This window comes from Sorex fumeus, unplaced genomic scaffold, assembly GCF_029834395.1.
Source record: "Sorex fumeus unplaced genomic scaffold, SorFum_2.1 ptg000034l, whole genome shotgun sequence".
Lineage (NCBI taxonomy): Eukaryota > Metazoa > Chordata > Mammalia > Eulipotyphla > Soricidae > Sorex > Sorex fumeus.
The window spans coordinates 24,566,978-24,585,873 of record NW_026606091.1 but is presented as its reverse complement, the minus strand read 5'-3'; the positions used below and the strand labels follow the sequence as shown (position 1 = coordinate 24,585,873).

The window sequence follows — 18,896 nt, the reverse complement described above, 5'->3', positions numbered from 1 at the left end:
CCCCCCCAACCCACACACACTGCCCCTATTTCACAGAGCCCCTGAGACTCCTTGCAATGACTTATACCAGTTAGAGGCTTGTCCAGGCGCGAAAGCCCGCTCGGGCTCAGCGCCCGGAGGCCAAGGCCCGGCTCGCAGTGGCCCCCCAGCCCGGAGCGAGCTGGTCAGTCTAGCGCCCGGGCCAGCAGCAGGAAGCCCCGCCCCTTAGACCTGTCATCACAGAAGCCGCACGTGGCCGGGGTGGGACCTCAGGCGACCTGCAGCCTTCACTTTGTCTCCGCAGCCAGTCATTGGGGCCAGCGCCGCCCATCAGAACCAGCGGATCCGGGCTGGAGCGCGAGCGCCCCGGGGGTAAAGGCGAGCTGGAAAAAGGAGTTGGGGGATCAATGGGGGGGGACTGCGGGAAAGCCGAGGGATCCAGAGGGGAGGGGGCTGCTGCTGCTGCTATGCTACTGCTGCTGCTGGAAGGGGGGCTGCCTGGCACCGGTTCGGTCGGGCTGGAATCCGAGGGGCGGAGCGACCTAAAGGGGGCGAGGATGAGGAGGCAAGCCAGGCGCTAGCCGAGGATCTTGGGGAGAAGGGGCGGGGCCACCTCCTGGGGGCGGGGCCTGCACGCCGGGGAGGAGTCTGAGGAATTACAGAAACGGGGAAAGGGGACCGACTGGAGGGGGAAGACGGGAGGTGGGACCAGGGAGAGGGCGGGCCCGGGCCTGCGGGGGGGGCGGGGCTCGAGCAAGGGGCGAGGTTTGCCGATCGAGGCTGCAGCTAGGGCCGCTCAGTAACTCCCCTAATCCACTACCTCCCCAGGTGCAGCGGGACTCACGGAACTACAGGTGTGGGGCGGGGTGCGCGGAGAAGCCGGGGGCAAGGACTGGGGGTGCGCTTTGGCCGACGTGAGGAGGTGGGGGGAGGCACGTAAGGGAAGGAGAGGCTAGAGCGACTGTGGTGGGGGGGAGGGGCAAAGGAGACAGTTGAGGGGAGGAGTTGGGGGTTCACAGTATGGCCAAGGAGGTGCCCTCTCCTGGGGCCCTGGTGGGGTGGAGAGGCGCGAGAGGGCTTTGTGGAGGTGGGAGGTACAGCGAGAGGGTCGAGGGCTGCTGGCTAACGTGAGGGGTTGGAGGCCTTACTGGAGGGGGAGGGGATCTGAAGGCAATTTGGGAGGAAAGGTGCTGTGATGACGAAAGGCTGGCTGGTGGTCCAGATTGGTGGGACCCAGTAGGACTCAGGGATGGGGCTGTGCCGGTACTGAGCGGTGGGGGTGGGGGTGGGGGATGGGATTCCAGGTCCCAATTCTAGGGCTTTGGGAAAATAACGATCTGCATTGTGGAGGCTCCAGGAAGTTGTCCGCGGACAGTGTTCTAGGAACGAGATGAAATGAGTGGAGTGGAGGAGCCTGTTTGCAGTGCCCCTGGCTCTTGAACTCCTAACTCCACCTCTGGCTTGAGCACTCTGCCAGAGCCTCCGGGTGCTGTGACTCTTTCCTGAACCCTCTGTGATATGTCTATCTTGAAACTGGTGTTTCTTCCCCCTAGCTAATATCCTTGGGGACTCCCCCTCCCCACCCCCCAATTCAGTTCTTGTAAACCTTCCACTGCAGTTACTGTTCCTCAGAGGCCTGCCTTGGTCCCTGCCTTCCCCCTCCCCCCTGCTTTTGCCCTGCCCTTATGTTCTGGGTGTGCTCATTTCCCACTTCCTTCCTCACCCTGAGGCCTGGCTTGGTCCTTGCCCATCTAGGAGCTGTGCCCTGCCAGGGACTTTGTACTCATGGGCCAGAGACCCCAGTTGCCAGAAGCAAGGATCCAGATCTTACTCCCCAGCACTACCAGTTTTTCCCAAAAGCCCCCAACCCATAAATGACTAAAAGTTACGTTTTTACCACTTGCCAAGTTGATTTTCTCACCCCTTTCCTTTTTCTGAACGGGGAACCCTGAGACCCTCAAGAATTCTGGGCTTGAGTGAGAGAGATAGTATAGCAGGTAAGGCCTTGTGCACTGTTGACCTAAATTCAATCCCCCACACCAGATAGAGTCTTCCTAGCCCCTGCAGGAGTGACCCCTGAGTACAGACTATGGAGCCTTGAGCACAGCTAGGTGTGGCCCCCTTCCTAACTCCACCAAGAAAAAAAAAAATCTGGGCTTCTGTGGGAAGGGGGAAATGGTGAGAAGTATTAAGGGTCTTTGATCTGTGTTTTGCAAAGGCCCGGTATTGTAGACAGAAATTGAGAGGGGATGCGGTATTGTAGACAGTTGGAAGAAGAATGGCTTTCCACATTCCTAGACTTGGAAGCCGTCAGAACTGAGACAAGGACTTAGTTTGAGGGTAAGGGGCTCCTAATTTTCCTTAAGGGACTTAATTTACTGCCAGGGTTTTCTTTTTTGGGGGGATGGTGGAGGGAACTGTGCATGTTCACACACCCCTGGGTTGCCTGAGAGAGGGTGGGAAAGGCCTGCCTTCCACACAGTGGCTGAATGAGTGTGACAGTGCTGCTGAAAGGGGCCCCAAGCCAAACTCCTCTTAGCTGAGACTGGCTGGAAAGGGAGGGGGTGCTGAGGCCAGACAAAGCCTTGGGGTAGGGTGGGGTAAAGGAGCTGGCTGAAGCCTTTTGAGGAGGAGCTGATTGCTATGGTAACACAGCTTCCCAGCCTGTCACTCACTGGCTGGTTTAGAGTAGACTCAGTTCAACTTCCTTGGATCTGAGGCATTTGTTTGAGTGGGGGGGCGTGGGGGAGAAAGGGCTTCAGTTTGCTTCTGCTTGGACTGGAACATACAACCTTTCTGCTTTGCACAAGCAGCACAGCATTCAGACACTTGGACTCATCCTCTGGAAGTTGAATATGAAATTTCATCTGAATTATAATAGATTAAGTGGAGAGACCTTCTGTTATCATCAGTTATACCAATCCTAATTCAAAGTCAAAGAGACCATGATTTCCTGTTTTACAGTGAAAGAGCAGGAGTTAGGACCCAGATCTCCTGATTACTGTTCAGTAGGGCCAAGGCTCTTTGTTCTCTCAAAGCTTACTGAGCACCTCTTGTGTGCCAGGCAGTGGTGTTGATTCTGACAATACCAGCTTAAACAAAACAACAAAGTTGTTGCTCTCATAGAGCTTCTGTTTTAATAAAGGGAGAAACTGCAGGGGGAAAGAAGAGTGACTGACTATTGATGATAACATACCAAAATACAAAACAGGGTAAGAATTTTGCGCAGCCAGGTAAAGGCTATTGATTGCACCGTGCTGTTTTTCCATGCACACACTGAAGCTTGGAATAGCTTTGATCCTTATTCCTGAACTATTGCCCTCTGACCTTTGAAGATAATAAAGGCTGGGCCTACAGTAGAGGCAGTAAGATAGAAAAAGGTGGCGTCATCAAGGTTTCTCTCCTGTAGTGCTGTTTGTCTACCTGGTTTCCCGGTAGATTTTTTTTTCTTTTTGGTTATACTCGGCGATGCACAGGGGTTTACTCCTGGCTCATGCACTCAGGAATTACTCCTGGCGGTGCTCCAGGGACCATATGGGATGCTGGGAATCGAACCCGGGTTGGCCTCGTGCAAGGCAAACACTCTACCAGCTGTGCTATCGCTCCAGCCCCTCCCAGTAGATCTTACTAAGATAAATAGGCTCTTATGTTGGTATCTGCAGTTTTATTCAAACTGCTGGAAATTTTCTTGATCCCGTTTCTTCGCTTTACAGAAATAGCAAGCCATGACAACTGGTTCCTTTCTCAGGATTTTCCCTGTGGTCTGAGGTGAGAAGGGGGCCTTGAGGAACAAACTGTTACTTGCTTGTCCTTTCTAAGTCTAAGGCACAAGGAGGAAGTAAGGGGAGAAAAACCTCTTTCACTGTCCAATTACAGCTTGTGGCCCTTAGACCTCACTACACCAAGAAGAAATAATCTTAGGCCTTCTGTGGCCTCTGAACTCTAGAGGAATGTCAACACACATTCTCCTCTGCCCACATTTCTGGAGAATCAGCCGTGAATCTGGTCCAGGCAGATGCCCATTCTCCATTTGAGTCTTCCCTCTTTTTGGTTCTGATGTTTGCTTAAAAGCCCTTTAAACCCCAAATTGTTTGACCTGCTGACAAGTGCAGAGAGAAAGATAATTTATTTTCTAAGTCCCCCCCACCATCAGCCCCTTTTAAAGAGTGTCACTTAAGGCCTAATCCTTGCAGATTTCTATCCTAGTCATTTAAAGACCAGAAGGACAAGAATTTGGAATGCTGGTTCTGCTGCCACTTAGTATGGCTGGGTCTGGGCTGGGCCTGGGGCCCAGTGACTCAGGGAGTAGGTAGGGAGTTTCAAGAGAACTATGAGTCATAGAGATGAGCTCAAGAGTTGGGGACGTTTCCCCCATTCTAGGCATCCACCTTCCTATCCCCCCACCCCAGGTGTTCTGCCTCCTTGATCCAGGACCTGTGAATAAAACTGGTTGAGGGGATTAAGCAGCCTGATCTTAGAATGAAAGTTCTGAGACACAAAAACTGATGCTTAGGCCCCTGAATTAAAATGTATCCCTGGGACAGTGAAATAGTACACAGAATGTAAGGTGCTTGCCTTGCATACAGCAGACGCGGGCTCAATCCTGGCACAGTTTGATGCCTGAGCACTACCAGGAGTAAACTCTGAGCATAGCAGAGTGTGGCCAAAACCAAAATTTTTTTAAAATTTTTAATTAAATATACTCTTATTTCAGAAGCCTTGGGGACTCTTCTAATGAAGGCGAAGAAAACTTAAATATAGAGAAAGAAAAGAGTAAACATTTCTCAATGAAAGAAGATAAGAATAACTTAATGAATTTTTCATTTAAATACTCCAGTATAAAGGCAGCATCCTGATCTCCAACAGCCTTCTGGTCTCTATGGTTTGCAAAGCAGGGAGAGATGAATGGGAGTGAGGATATTTGGGGTCTGGTGTGGCAGGAGCAGACTGACTTTGAAGGTTGTCAAACTGTGTCTATGAAAGCCCTAGGGCGTCCTATTAACTTGTCTCGGAAGAGGGAGGGCGGGGTAAGAAGTTTAAGGCTTACGTCTTTGAAAGGGTTAAATGGCAGGGCAAGGAGCAGCTTTGGACTCTGGCAGCGGAGAGGTTAACGAGGTGGGCGGGGCGACTCTGAGTAGGCCTGCCCCCTGGCGAACCAATGGGAGCACGTCCCCTGAAGGGGGCGTGCTTCATACTTGAGGTCTTGGGAAGGCTGGCCCCGCTCGAGCCAATGATCCCGGGCGCTGTGTGCGGGGGGCGTGGTCTTAGGGGGGCGTGGCGGCCTCTGCCGCGGCGGAGGGGGTAGCGAAGCGCTGGGCGGGGCGGGCGGCCCCATCAGCTGGTAGGAAATGGCCTGTGAGTCAGAGGGGCAGCGGAGTCTGCAGCGCGAAGCCCGGGCGGCCGCCGGGAGGGACAGTCGCGGGGAGGGGCGCGGCAGCAGCTGGGGGGCTGCGGGCTCCCGAGCCCGCTAGTGTTGCACACGAAGCTGAGCTGAGAAGCGCCTAGCAGAGCAGGGCTCAGCCTGAGCCACCCTTTGTCTGGGTTGGGGGCCCGTGGCGGGGAGGTACCAGGGATTCGAGGGGAGGGACCGGGACGGGACGGAAGGGCCCGGAGCAGCGGCCGCCGCGGCGGAGCCAATTTGGGAGCGGGGTGAGTGTGTGCTAGGGGAAATGAGCGAATCTCTGAAGATCCTCTCGGGAGTGGGGCCTGTCCCAGGCTGTGTGGGGAGGAGAGGGGTGCGAGATTAACCTGGGAGGCTAGTGAGGGGTGCGGGGTGGGGGTGGGGGTGGGGGATCCACCAGAACCAGGAACACGGGAGCTGACATGAGTCTGCCAGCCTGTTGAGAGGAGGTGCAGTCGGCTCGCCTCTGCTTCTGAAGGTGGAGCGGTCTAGCCAGCAACCAAGGAATTGGTGAGATTGACCTTCCTCCCTCAGTGGTGGTCTCTGGGAACTGCCCTGGCTTGTGTGGGTCTGTGTAGGACAAAATGTGGAGCAGCTGCCAGCAGTTCTCCCCAACAGGATGAGTGTGGAAAGCACATGCAGAGGAATTTTTCCTGCCACCCTCGTTCTGGGTCCGATTGGATATTATAAATTCTGAAGGGAAGAGGAGAAGCTCCGAGCTTGTTCTTAAACCAACACCTACTTCCCCCTCCTCCCAGGCCTAGCAGGTGTATGAGGGTACAGACTCCATGGTATTATGGGACTTGTTGTTTTTGCCGACCTTGCTCCCTTGGCATGTTGGGAGCTGTAGTCCTTGCCAGTCACAGCCTGGTACAGCTGTTGGACGCCAGCTGCTGCCCACCCCCTTACACAGAGTGAGGCTTGGCCTACTGCGTCCCCTCTCCGCCCGCCCTGAAGTCCTGCCCCATGAGTCAGCTTGAAGTCATGATCTAGAGCCAGACTGACTGGGTGGCAGGGAAATGAGTCTTCTAGCTTCTTATTGACAGGGCAGGAACCGAGAGGGCTCAGGGGTAATAAACAGATACCAAGCACGCTGGGGTCAAGGAGGGCAGCTTGTCATCACCTGGCGTCCCCCAGGGCAAGGGCTCAGGAAGCCGCTGGGAGGAAGGACCTGGTGGGGGGAGTGCTAAGGAAGAGGCTCTTCCTGAATCTGTGTGGCTCCGGTAAAGGAAAGGAGGGACCGAGATTAGTACAGGTTGTACCTTCAGACAGCTCTGCCCTTGGCATTCTGCCCTTTCCAGTAGCTCCACCCACCTCAGGGAACAAGAATTTCCACAGGGATCCCAGTTCTAATGTGAACTCGGTGAAATAGCATAGTGTGGGGTACAGTGATGGCAATTTGGGGTAGGAGTGCTTTATAGTACCCCTCTTCCTCTTCTCCCTACCCCTCTCCCACCTCTGTGGTTGCCGATGTCCCCCCATACAATTCATCAGCTTCATTCTGGGAGTTTTCCTCTGCACTGTTAGGAGTGCTACCCAGATCTCTGAGGCTTGCATTCTACTATTTTTTGTCTCCATTCCTTGCTGTTGTTGTTTATGTTGGTGTGGGCTGAGGCCACACACTTAGCACAGTTAGTTATAGTGCTTGAAAGCTGCCATACTGGCATCAAGGGGTCGTGTGGTCTGACTGCAGTGCTTACACATGTGCTTTCCTGGGATCAGACTTGTTAGTTGTACGCACACTTTTTTGCTGTCATGCTTGTTGGGGGTAGCAGATCTGGCTGTGGAGTTCACCCACTGGAGTGCTAACACCCACCTGGTCATGGTGCTTCAGAGGCTGCACTGTGCTACAGCACCAGGGTCCCGAACAGCAGCACCTCCTGGACCCTGCTCTGCACGGGTGGTCAGCTCTGGGGATCCGCTCTTGGCCTCATGCTTGCACGGCAGGTACTTTTGCCAACCCCCATCATTCCACCTTTGGTTGAGCCCTGCTATGTGCTTACACCTGTGGTTGGGGTTGGGCAGAGGAGTGAGGTCCGGTGGTAGCCTCAAGAACCCTCTGATCAGTTTAGAGGCCTTACCCACAGGGTGGAGCAGAACTGTCACTGGGTTACAGGAAGTAGTCACACTGCCAAGGGTGAGGTCTCAGAGGAGAGCAAGTGGGGTCTGGGGTTGCCAGAACATTGGCCTAACTAAGGAAGGACAGGGCCTGGGCTCACATACAGGGTGTATTCCTGGAAACTGAAAGGGCATCATGGATAGCAGGCAGCACAGTTACTGTCTAGAAGAGGATCAGATCCCGGGCTACATTTCCCCTCTAAGAGAGATAACCTTCACCCACTCTGGGCTCTAGGCTAGTGGACCAGTCAGTGAAGAGTATCTTGTGACCTGGCAGAAAAGCAAGGAGTTGAGGGGGTGTTGAATGTGCTGGAGGGCTAGAGGGGCTCTCCTAGTTGTTTCCAGCTCTCTGACTGCTGCTACCTTATCTCTAGCTTGCAGGGCCTCTGAGGGGCGGCCCTGGAAAATGCCTGCTGGCAGTATCTCGTCCTCCCCAGACTTGTTTGGGGTTAGATTTAGGTTCTGTTAATGGGACGGACTGCTGTTGCCTTTCGGAGTTTAAGGAGAAAGGGCCTGCTTTGAGCTGAACTGAGGTTTGTTCTTCTGAGAAGGACTGATGGGGTGAGTTTGTATAAACCTCTGCCCTTCGTTGGGTTCTTGGTCCTTTGATGCTAGACATATGGGAAGGGAGTTGTATAACTTAGGGCCCACTGAGGAATTGAATGGAAGGGCTGAATTTTTGCCCTTGCCAACTCTTAGCTGGCATGGTCTCTTGGATCTTGGGTATCATTTTTCTTTGGTCTTGGTGTGGGGGCCACATCCAGCATTTTTGGGAGCTTCCTAAACTGTGCTCAGGGATCGTTTTCCTTGGTACTGGATGGAGGAGGGGTCTCCATGCTTTGCTGGGGACTGAACTCAGGACTCGCTTATGAATATGTGTTTCAACCCTTTGAGCTGGTTTCTGGGCACAATCTTCAAGCATCTTTTTGACCTCTGTTTTCACTCAGGGCAGGGGTGACCCTCCCTACCTAAGCCTGTAGTAGGTATTGACCTTGACTACTAAGCACCTGTCTCTATTTACTTCTCCCCTAGGGTGCTGGGTATTGAATCTGGGTCAGCCTCATGCAAGGCAGCACTGACTCTCCAGCCCACTTCTCTCCATCCTTATTTCATGGAGCCAAGACCCATCTTGTCTCTGACTCCTTAGCCAGCCCAGCACTGTTGCGCACCCCCGGGCCCCAGACCCCAAGCTTACCCATTTGGTGTGAGGCTTTCCTCACTGGGAAGGCAGAGGGCCCACGGTGAGAGAGGAGCCCTAGCTCCAGCTTCAAAGATTCTGGCTCATGCCTGTGTTTCTCTCCTCAGGGTCTGGCTGAGCCCAGGAGCTGCACGGAATGGTGGCAGTCACCTTGCCAGTGCAGCGGGCATGGACCAGACTGCAACCTAGAAGAGCAAGGCATCAGTCAAGAAAAGGAAATACACAGCTAGGCTTCAGGCCTCTTTTTCGGGGTGAGTGCCTGGGAGAGCTTGGGGGAGTCGGGTGGGGGAAGAACCAAGAAGACATCTGAGCTAAGCATCCCCTCATACCAGACCTGGGGAGCGGCCTCTCTCTGTCCTTCATCTCAGGGCCTTTGTACATCTCCACTCCACCAGGACTCCAGAAGGTCACTTCAGGCCAGCAGGACTCAGCAGGAAGGAACAAGATTATTTGTTTCGTCTGACCTCCTGTACTTCTCTTCTCTTTTGCACAGATGTCCCCAGGCCCCCCAGCCCAGGCCCAGCATAAAGGCTGTGTGGGGGGGCCCCCCTGACCCAAGGGGGAGCTTCATGCGCCACGTGCAGGCGGAGCCGTCTCCATCCTCAGAGCCAGAGGCTGGCCCTTCGCAGCCCGCAGCCAGGCAGGGGGCCCTCCAGGGTGGCCTTTTCATGGGCTACAGCCCGGCAGGGGGGGCAGTGTCCCCCGGGGTCTACCAGGTATCCATCTTTTCCCCTCCATCTGGTGCCTCCGAACCTCACAGGGTCCTGAAGCGGCCAGCCCCACCCACCGAAGGGCCCCGGGAGCTGAAGCGAGGCCCTGGGCTGGGGGCCCGAGAGGGACTCCCCCCTGAAGACCCACCTACCACAGGGCTCTTGGGGCCAGAGGGACTGGGACCGAGACTGGGCGTGGCCAGCCAACATTTCTGCCATCACGGCCTCTGTGTTGTGGAACAGGGAGGCAGCACCACCTCACCTTGGACTTCCGGGTTCCAGAGTCCCCTCTGGCCCCCATCAAATGCTTCCTGCGATACTTTGCACACCAGAGACTGGGCTGCCCCAGATCCAGGGGGACAAGGATCGCTGGGGGAGTGCCCAGGGCCAGCCCCTCCCGGCCAGCTGCACACACTTGACACTGATTTGCACCGTCTTGCACAAATAGGGGGCAAGAGCCCAGTAGCCGGGGTGGGCAATGGGGGCAGCCCCTGGCCTAGGGAATCCCCTGGCACTGCCAATGGGCACAGTCCCGAGCACACACCCCCTGGCCCTGGACCTCCAGGCCCCTGCCCCACCAAGCGAAGGCTGCTTCCTGCTGGAGAAACCTTGGATGCCAGCTCTGAGGATGAGGGGCCAGCCCCTCGGAGGCGCCGGGGATCCCTGGACCAACCTCCTGCTGCCAACAGTTCTGATGCCAAAGCCACACCCTTCTGGAGTCACCTGCTGCCTGGGCCCAAAGAGCCTGTGCCGGTAAGTGGGGAGTGGAAGCAACGTGTGGGAAAAAGTAAAGGACTGGGGCCTGTCCCTAGGATGGCTTGTGATGAACCCCTGAGCCCACACTGTGTGTTCTCCAATACCCCATCTCACCTGTTGATTTCCCCTCCCATAGGACCCAGCAGACTGCAGTCCCATGGGGCGGAGGCTGAAAGGTGCCCGTCGCCTGAAGCTGTAAGTGACCAGCTTTTCCCTCTAACCTGTCCATGAAAATGGGGGCAAAGGTCTGTTTGATCCCCTTCCAAGACCAGGCAGGGACCCCAGGGCAGGAGCCTCATGGGGGAGGGTGGGCGCAGGCATCCCAGATCACCTCCAGCCTGCCCACTGTGTGTTCCCCTCCCCTGCCAGGAGCTCTCTTCGAAGCCTCCGGAAGGGGCCAGGCCTGCTGAGCTCCCCCAGTGCCTCCCCTGTTCCTACCCCTGCCGTCAGCCGTACCCTGTTGGGCAACTTTGAGGTAGTTCCCCTTGGGTTTTGGGATTGGTGGGTCCTGGGGGAAGTGGGTTGGTGGATAAGGAAAGGGCGGGGCCCTTCTTTCATAACGTGTTTTTCTCATGCCTGCCCTAGGAATCACTGCTGCGAGGACGCTTTGCACCATCTGGCCACATTGAGGGCTTCACAGCAGAGATTGGAGCTAGTGGATCCTACTGCCCCCAGCATGTCACGCTGCCTGTCACTGTCACCTTCTTCGATGTTTCTGAGCAAAATGCCCCGGCTCCCTTCTTGGTATGACCTAACCCCAACCCAGAGTGAGCTTGATCAGAGAACAGCTAGAGGGTAGGATAGAGACAGGACACGATCTTCTGATGTCCCTCATTTGGGAGTGTTTCCGAGCCAGGTTGTGCCTTCTCATGAGAAGCAGAGAGAGAGGCAGGGCCAGGCCAGGAGGCAGAGTGAAAGATTACAGAGTGAATGAGTGTTTGGGACCCTCCATGGCTGATGGCTCCATGGCCTTCCCAGGGCGTCGTGGACCTGAACCCACTGGGGAGGAAGGGTTACAGCGTGCCCAAGATGGGTACCATCCAAGTGGTGAGTTTTCCCCCAGGCCCAGGGGAGTAGGGAGAGAGGCAGACAGCTCCTAGTCTCTACTGACCTTGCTTCTCTTGCCTGCCCCCAGACCTTATTTAACCCCAACCAGACTGTGGTGAAGATGTTCCTCGTGACCTTTGACTTCTCGGACATGCCTGCTGCCCACATGACCTTCCTGCGCCATCGCCTCTTTTTGGTGCCTGTGGGTGAGGAGGGAAATGCTGACCCCACCCGCCGCCTCCTCTGTTACTTGCTGCACCTCAGGTGAGGACAAGCTCTGGGCAGTGGAAGGCCAATGAAGATGACCCTACTCCAAATTGGCTTGCGCTTTGCTCTTTTCCTGTCTTCTCTCCACTGACTACTTGTTCATCTCGTCTTCCCCCAGGTTCCGAAGCTCCCGCTCAGGCCGCTTAAGCCTACATGGAGACATCCGCCTGCTTTTTTCCCGTCGGAGCCTGGAACTGGACACAGGGCTCCCCTACGAACTGCAGGCTGTAACAGAGGCCCCTCACAATCCACGTTACTCACCTTTGCCCTGATTACCAGTGCCCTGAACTCCTCTGGGTCGGGAACCTGCCCATCTGCTCATCCTGGACAGAGAGATCATGTGGATCAAGGCGAGAGACTCTCCAGGCTCGAAGTAAAGCCCTCGCCGTGCTCATGACCAAATTGGTTATTTGGGTGTTTCCAGCTTCAGATCCTTGCCACACTCTGCCCTACTCTGAGTACTCCACGTGCCTGCCCGCCCCCCCTTGGATTTCCAGGCCAGCTTAGATAGTGGGGAGAAAGGAATCAGAGCTACCCTGAGGTTGTCCCAAGTTCCCAGGCAAGTCATGCCAGCGTTGCCTCCCTGTCCTGGGCAGGGGCCACTTATTATTTTATTTATTTTTAATTTATAATTTATTCCAATTGGATTGCCTTGGTAACCACCCAAACCTGAAAATTGCCATTGCCCCCCCCCCCCTCCTTTCCCACTCTCAGATACTACTCCGCCCTCAGGGGCTGAATAGACTGAGGTGGTAGCTGTGGGAGAACTGGTATCCCTCAGCTGATGGCAGAGAGGTTATTCCAGAAGCTCTGAGTCGCTAGCCAAAGACTCAGCCTCCCCTGTCTTTCCTAGTCTTTTCATGTTCCCCACCTTCTGACCCCTCTCTGAAAACCAACTTATATGTGTGTGCACAGGCTTATGTACAGCCTCTGTGTGTATGATGTGTGTGTGTGTGTATGTGTGTGGTGTTGGTGTGAATGAGAAAGAATAATGTGTGCACATACATCTTGAGTGTTAACCACCCTTCATCTCGGGCTCCAGACCCCACTGTCCTTCTCCTCCTGCCTCTGACTCCTTACTTTGGGGTCCTGACTGAGGAAGGTGTTCAGGGGGCAGAGTCAGGGCCATGGACTGGGGTGCCTCCTCTCACCCGGCCAGACTCTGACCCAACCTACCTCAGCTGGGGTGAGGGGTACCCCTCAAACTCAGACATGTGGTTCCCAACTATCCTACTTCCCACTCCACACTTTGATCGAGCCTTAGCCCTGACTCTTGGGACTGGGCTGAGGGGAACAAGCATTTGCTGAAACTTGAAAAAGGAAAAAAAAAAAAACCGCAGGAAAAATTGTACCTGGTACTTTTTTTTTTTTAGGGAAAAAAAGAATAAATTCTTGTTTGGAAACTTGAACTAAGCCTTACTTTTTCTGTTGGGGAGAGCTTGGAAATAGGAATGGATGCTTCATCTGGAACTGGTATTCTTTCCTTCCACCCAGAAAGGGGACAATAGACCAGAGACCATGAGGTGGTAGCTATGAGGTCATAGATAAGGGCCCACAGATTCTTAGGATCACCCATTAAAACAAAACAAAACGGGCTGGAGTGATAGTATGGTTAGGGTGTTTGCCTTGCACGCAGACAACCAGGGTTGATACCTGGCATCCCATATGGCACACCAAGCACTTCCAGGACGGATTCTTGAGTGCAGAGCCAGGAGTAACCCCTGAGCATCACCAGTTGTGATCCAAAAAGCCAAAAAACAAAACAAAAAGAAACCCCACTCACTGAACGTTAATCTGGATCGTTTTTTGGCTTTTTGCTTTTTGGGGGGAATAAGAGGGTATTTAACCCACACCTGGTTGTGCTCGGGGATCATTTTTGGTACTGCTTTGGGGACTACAGATGGCAGGGGTTGAACCTGGGTAAGCTGTGTGGGAGGCAAGCACCCTACAAACTACTTCCCACTGTACCAATTCTCCATTCCCTGGATTCCCCCCCGCAGCAGCGCGGGATATCAAACTCTGGGATTTACTGCTGAGCTACATCCTGGGCCCTCAGATGTGGATTCATGCTGATTCTCTTCTTAACGATTTTAGCACTTTTTTTTTTAAATCTTTTGGAAGGGAACACGAGATCTTGGCTCTGCACTCAGGAGTCACTCCTGGAGTTTCTCTGGGGACCTTAGGTTATTCCCAGAGTCAAACCCCAGGACACCGCATGCAAGCACCCTGTCCACTGTACTATCTCTCTGGCCCCAGCACTTCTGAGCTTGAGTGCCCTGATAAGTAAAAGGAGGGTGGCTGTCTCTTAAGGAATGAGCCAGACGATCAGTGATATGTGCAAGGTAGCATGCTCCAGACAAGGCTGAAAGGTAGGGCACCGTGCAAGGAGACCAGTCTCGATAGGTCCTCAATAGATAATAAGCTGTAGTGCCTCAAGAGGGAAGGGAGAAATATCAACCCTATTATCAAGCACTGTTAGGCCAAGTTACCATAGCAACAGGAATGGGGTCAGTCCCCAGTGGGAGGGCTGGATACTACACAGCAGGACTACGAGAGCAAGTCTCTATGGCAACCATGGCAACGAGTCAGCGCCAGTCCCTTGGTCGCCATGGTGACAGATGGGAGTGATTTTACGTTCAGAAGGGTAAATCGAGTCTAGGTGGGATTTATAGTACTATATGGGACGTGTTTCTCGGCCACCTGCACACCGGAAATCGCTACCACTAAGTCAGGATCTTGGACTTGAACCTCAAGAATCAGAAGACGCTTCGGCTTCGGGCAGTTCTACGGCTGCATTTCAGAGAACTACTTAAGGAACTACTTGTGCCCGGGAACGCTGATTGGCTGAGTGCGGAAAGCGAAGGGACGACCGGAAGTCATCCCGGGGGAGTGGAAATACGGGAGGAAAGGCTCCGGTCTGTTCAGCTAGAGCGACCGCTCTGCTCCACGTCTCGTTGGTTCCGGAGGTCGCTGCGGCCGTGGGAAATGCTGGCGCGCGCGGCGCGGGGCACTGGGGCCCTTTTACTGAGGGTGAGAGCAAGACAACCTTCTCCAGGGGTCGGGCTAGTGATCACTAGTGTCTTTGGCTGGGAAGGAGCGGGGTTCTAAGTTTGGGGGAAGAACGCTGAGGTCAGAGGTCACGGTGACCACGTGAGTGATTCTCCGAAGACCCTTGAGGGTCGCGGTTTGGGGAGGTGCCTCCCCAGCAGATGCGAGTAGGTTGGGGGGTCTCTGATCGATTTCTCCACCCCTCAGGGCTCTGTGCAGGCTTCTGGCCGCGCTCCGCGCCGCGCCTCCTCCGGATTGCCCCGAAACACCGTGGTACTGTTCGTGCCGCAGCAGGAGGCCTGGGTGGTGGAGCGGATGGGTCGATTTCACCGGATTCTGGAACCTGTGAGAGTCTTCGCCCCTCCTCCCCCGGACTGGCCTGATCCCGGTTCCCTCACGAACCCGGGAGTGGGCCCCGTCCCCAGCTTTGGCTACTGACTCCAGTCTGACCGCTGACCGTCAGCCTGTGTGACTACCTTTCCTTCTGGGCACTAGGAACCCATAGTCCCCTCCCTCTGCCCCCTCCTCCTTCCAAGTGTCTCCTACCCACCTGCTCCTCCACCTGTTTCTGGGGAGAATCTGACACTGCCTCCATTCAGAGGCCTCAACATACTGCCTTCGTGGTTTTCCCATGGCATCCCCAGCCTTCTCCCTTTCTGGACTTGCCCCCTAAGTTGATTCCCTATCAAATCCCGGCCTAACTTGGCTCGTAGCACTACCATCCCATCCTTCTGAGGACCCACGACTCTTCTTCCCAGGGCTTGAATATCCTCATCCCTGTGTTAGACCGGATCCGATATGTGCAAAGCCTCAAGGAAATTGTCATCAACGTGCCTGAGCAGTCGGCTGTGACACTTGGTGAGGGTTGAAGGATGAACTGGCTACACCTGAGGTCATTAAGATGGTTGCTGGGGGCTGGAGCGATAGGGCGTTTGCCTCGCTCGCGGCCTACCCAGGTTCAATTCCCAGCACCCCATATGATCCCCCGAGCACTGCCAGGAGTAATTCCTGAGTGCATGAGCCAGGAGTAACCCCTGTGCATCACCGGGTGTGACCCAAAAGGCAAAAAAAAAAAAGAAAAAGATGGTTGCTGGGGCCAGAGGGATGGTATAGCATAAGGCACTTGCTCTGCATGCAGCTGACCCAGGTTTGATCCCTGACACTGCATAGGGTCCCCCAACCCTCACCAGGAGTGATGTCTGAGCACAGAGATAGGAGTAAATCCTGAGCATCACCAGGTATGGCCTGAACACCCCCCCAATTTATTTATTTCCTCCCCCCTCCAATTTTTTTAATGTGGGGGCCCAGAAAGATTGTATAGCAGGTAAGGCACTAACTTTGCACGTGGCTGACCTGGGTTCCATCCCTGGAACTACATGTGGTCCCCCAAGCCGCACCAGGAGTGACCACTGAGTGGTCAGGAGGAAGCCCGAAACACTTCAGGGTATGGCACTGCACTGTAGCACTGTCCTCCCGTTGTTCATCGATTTGATTTGCTCGAGTGGGCCCAGTAAGTCTCCATTGTGACACCTGTTGTTACTGTGTTTCGCATATTGAATACGTTACCTCATGGGGAACTTGCCAGGCTTTGCCGTGTGGGCGAGATACTCTCAGTAACTTGCGGGCTCTCTGAGAAGGGCATAGGAATAGAACCTGGTTCGGCCGGGCGGCTGCACACAAGGGTGTTTACCCTACCACTGTGCTATCGCTCCAGCCCCCAGGGTATGGCCCCAAAACAAAAAAAAAAAGGATGTGACTGTTGGAGATCTAGTGCTTAGGAGAAACAGTAGGTTGGCTCCTAGAGACCTGACGGTGCTCCTTTTCTTTCCTCCCCCTTTCCCCACAGACAACGTAACCCTACAGATTGATGGAGTCCTTTATCTGCGTATCATGGATCCGTACAAGGTATCTGCCCTACTTTATTCAGCTCCTGAGTTACTCTCCTAACTGATACCCTTCATTCAAGCTTCTTAACTCATCCATGCCCCTTTCAGGCCAGCTATGGTGTAGAGGACCCCGAGTATGCCGTCACCCAGCTAGCTCAGACAACCATGAGATCCGAGCTCGGCAAACTCTCTCTTGACAAAGTATTCCGGGTAAGGACTTTAGAGCCGGAGTTGGGTTTGAAGATGCAGACCTGGCACTCTTCAGTTCTGTCTAGAGATCAAAGCCAGTCAGAAGTCCTTGTCCATTTAGGCTTCCGGTGGGTTGGTTGAAGCCATCCAGCTCTTCTCTCTCTCCAGGAGCGGGAGTCCCTGAACGCCAACATTGTAGATGCCATCAACCAAGCTGCTGACTGCTGGGGCATCCGCTGCCTTCGTTATGAGATCAAAGATATTCATGTACCACCGCGGGTGAAAGAGTCCATGCAGATGCAGGTGGGATGAGGACAAGGACTTCTTGGTGCTTCGGTCACACAGGGACCCACCTCCCTCCCCTGTTTTGATGGGTACAATTGCAAATCTGTGTAAGGGTTTACCCTGAGATCTTGTTGATGGAGGTTACTGGGCGCTTCTAGGTGGAGGCAGAACGGCGGAAACGGGCCACAGTTCTAGAATCTGAGGGGACCCGAGAGTCGGCTATCAACGTGGCAGAGGGGAAGAAGCAGGCACAGATCCTGGCCTCAGAGGCAGAAAAGGCTGAGCAGATAAATCAGGCAGCAGGTCAGCAGAGGGTAGAGGCTGAGGGAAGAGCAGGGGCATGGGACTTGAGGGTTGGTGCTGAGTTAGGAGCTCTGGGCTACTCTGACCTCACAAGATCAAGCTTTGTCTCTTTTCTTCCAGGAGAGGCCAGCGCAGTTCTGGCCAAGGCCAAAGCTAAAGCTGAAGCTATTCGCATCCTGGCTGCAGCGCTGACACAACATGTGAGAGGCCCTTGGCTGAGAGTGGGGATGGGAATTGCCAGGAGAAGGGGTTCTCTCATTGGCCCTGGGAGAGGTTCCTGGCTAACGGGTTCCATTTAGCACAGCGGGTAGGGCATTTGCCTTGCACACGGCCAACCCGAGTTTGATTCCCAGCATCCCATATGGTTTCCCAAGCACCGCCAGGAGTAATTCCTGAGTGAAGAGCCAGGAGTAACCCCTCTGCATCGCTGGATGTGACCTAAAAAGAAAAAAAATGAAGATGGGAATTGCCAGGAGAAGGGGTTAAGCTCATTGGCCCTTGGTAGAAGTTCTTGGCTAATGGGTTCCATTGAGCCAATTGTATGATATCTGGGTTGTGGTCTGTATATCCTCTTTTCAGAACTTTACTTCCCCACCCCTATCTCCCCCCACCCCGCCTTCCCCTTGCTTCTCCAGCTCAACTGTACTCTCTGATTTCTTCCCTCCCATGGACAAAGAATGGAGATGCAGCGGCCTCACTGACCGTGGCTGAGCAGTATGTTAGCGCGTTCTCCAAACTGGCCAAGGACTCCAACACTGTCTTGCTGCCTTCCAATCCTGGCGATGTCTCCAGCATGGTGGCTCAGGTTAGAGCACCCTGACAGCCCAGTGCTGAGTGCCAGGCACCCCAGCACCACCACCCCCACTTACCTGCCATCGAGGCCTTCAGTGTGTGCTAAGATCTTCCTTCCTAGTATGAACATATCTGTCAGAAAGAGACCCCGGGAACTGGGGAAATTCTTGAGGCTCATTTTGGTTCTTGTAGATAACTCCTCTGGTATTGTAAAGGTTACCCCTGCTCTGGTAAAGTTTAAGATTCCCAGATCAGTAACAAAGAGATTGTACAGAGGGTCAGGTGCCTACCTTGCACTCGACCTGCCTGGGTTTGATCCCCAACACTGTATATGTGCTCCCAGCACAGAGCCAGGAGTAAGCCCTAAGCACCACTAGGTGTGGCCCAAGAAAAACAAAAACAAGATTCTTAGAATGACTCAAAGCCCAGACTGAAGGTGGGGAGTTGGGGAGGATCCTGCCCACCCCCCAGCTTCCCCTTTCTTTTAGCTGCCAGTGGGTTGGGCTGTGCCTGCTTCTTTGTGTCCTCATGCTTTTCTGTCTTGACTCGCAGGCCATGGGTGTGTATGGGGCCCTCACCAAAGCCCCAGTGTCGGGGGCCCAGGACTCCAACAGGAGCAACAGAGAGGTCCAGGGCACAGATGAGGATGAACTTGATCGAGTGAAGCTGAGTTAATGGAGCCACCAGCCTTGGCCAGGGAAGCTGGCGACAGAGGAGTAGCGCTTCCAGGCTCCAGCCTCCCTGCTGAGATTTTGGTTATTATTTTTTTATTTGAACTTTAATCATGTAATAAACTCGCCACTGGCAAACAGCTCCCGCTGTCCTCTTTGATTGGGAAATGAAGTTGGGGGAATCTGCTGTGTTTTCCTTGGCTGTCCCCCTCCACCATCCACACATGTTGAGACTTAGGCGTGGAT

General features: G+C 54.3%; 2 protein-coding genes across 6 annotated transcripts; both read left to right on the top strand.

Annotated features, from left to right (window-relative positions):
* The first annotated feature begins 252 nt into the window (after positions 1-252).
* Positions 253-12,879, top strand: ATOSB (atos homolog B). 5 transcript variants are annotated; one of them, XM_056117200.1, is made up of 9 exons: positions 253-351; positions 8,804-8,947; positions 9,190-10,159; positions 10,299-10,357; positions 10,532-10,637; positions 10,748-10,906; positions 11,141-11,209; positions 11,298-11,473; positions 11,595-12,879. In XM_056117200.1, the coding sequence occupies exons 3-9, from the start codon at positions 9,266-9,268 to the stop codon at positions 11,746-11,748; spliced, it is 1,617 nt and encodes a 538-aa protein (XP_055973175.1). In that variant the 5' UTR covers positions 253-351; positions 8,804-8,947; positions 9,190-9,265; the 3' UTR covers positions 11,749-12,879. The 5 variants fall into 5 exon arrangements, with proteins under 5 accessions (XP_055973175.1, XP_055973174.1, XP_055973176.1 ...); XM_056117199.1 differs by lacking the exon at positions 253-351 and adding an exon at positions 734-833; XM_056117201.1 differs by lacking the exon at positions 253-351 and adding an exon at positions 5,273-5,334.
* Positions 12,880-14,355: 1,476 nt separating this feature from the next.
* On the top strand, positions 14,356-18,790 carry STOML2 (stomatin like 2). Its single transcript, XM_056117156.1, has 10 exons — positions 14,356-14,506; positions 14,732-14,869; positions 15,283-15,382; positions 16,371-16,429; positions 16,519-16,620; positions 16,768-16,902; positions 17,043-17,187; positions 17,308-17,387; positions 17,864-17,992; positions 18,532-18,790. Exons 1-10 carry the CDS (start codon positions 14,462-14,464, stop codon positions 18,652-18,654), a joined length of 1,056 nt encoding a protein of 351 aa, XP_055973131.1. The 5' UTR covers positions 14,356-14,461; the 3' UTR covers positions 18,655-18,790.
* Positions 18,791-18,896: the final 106 nt, after the last annotated feature.

Excerpts from the sequence above, each read along its gene's own strand:
- STOML2 (XM_056117156.1), top strand. The coding sequence starts at position 14,462 with ATGCTGGCGCGCGCGGCGCGGGGCACTGGGGCCCTTTTACTGAGG. Across the intron at positions 17,188-17,307 it reads GCAGATAAATCAGGCAGCAG|GAGAGGCCAGCGCAGTTCTG; the intron begins GTCAGCAGAGGG and ends CTTTTCTTCCAG. Across the intron at positions 17,388-17,863 it reads CTGCAGCGCTGACACAACAT|AATGGAGATGCAGCGGCCTC; the intron begins GTGAGAGGCCCT and ends CCATGGACAAAG.
- ATOSB (XM_056117200.1), top strand. The coding sequence starts at position 9,266 with ATGCGCCACGTGCAGGCGGAGCCGTCTCCATCCTCAGAGCCAGAGGCT. Across the intron at positions 10,358-10,531 it reads GGTGCCCGTCGCCTGAAGCT|GAGCTCTCTTCGAAGCCTCC; the intron begins GTAAGTGACCAG and ends CTCCCCTGCCAG. Across the intron at positions 10,907-11,140 it reads ATGCCCCGGCTCCCTTCTTG|GGCGTCGTGGACCTGAACCC; the intron begins GTATGACCTAAC and ends TGGCCTTCCCAG.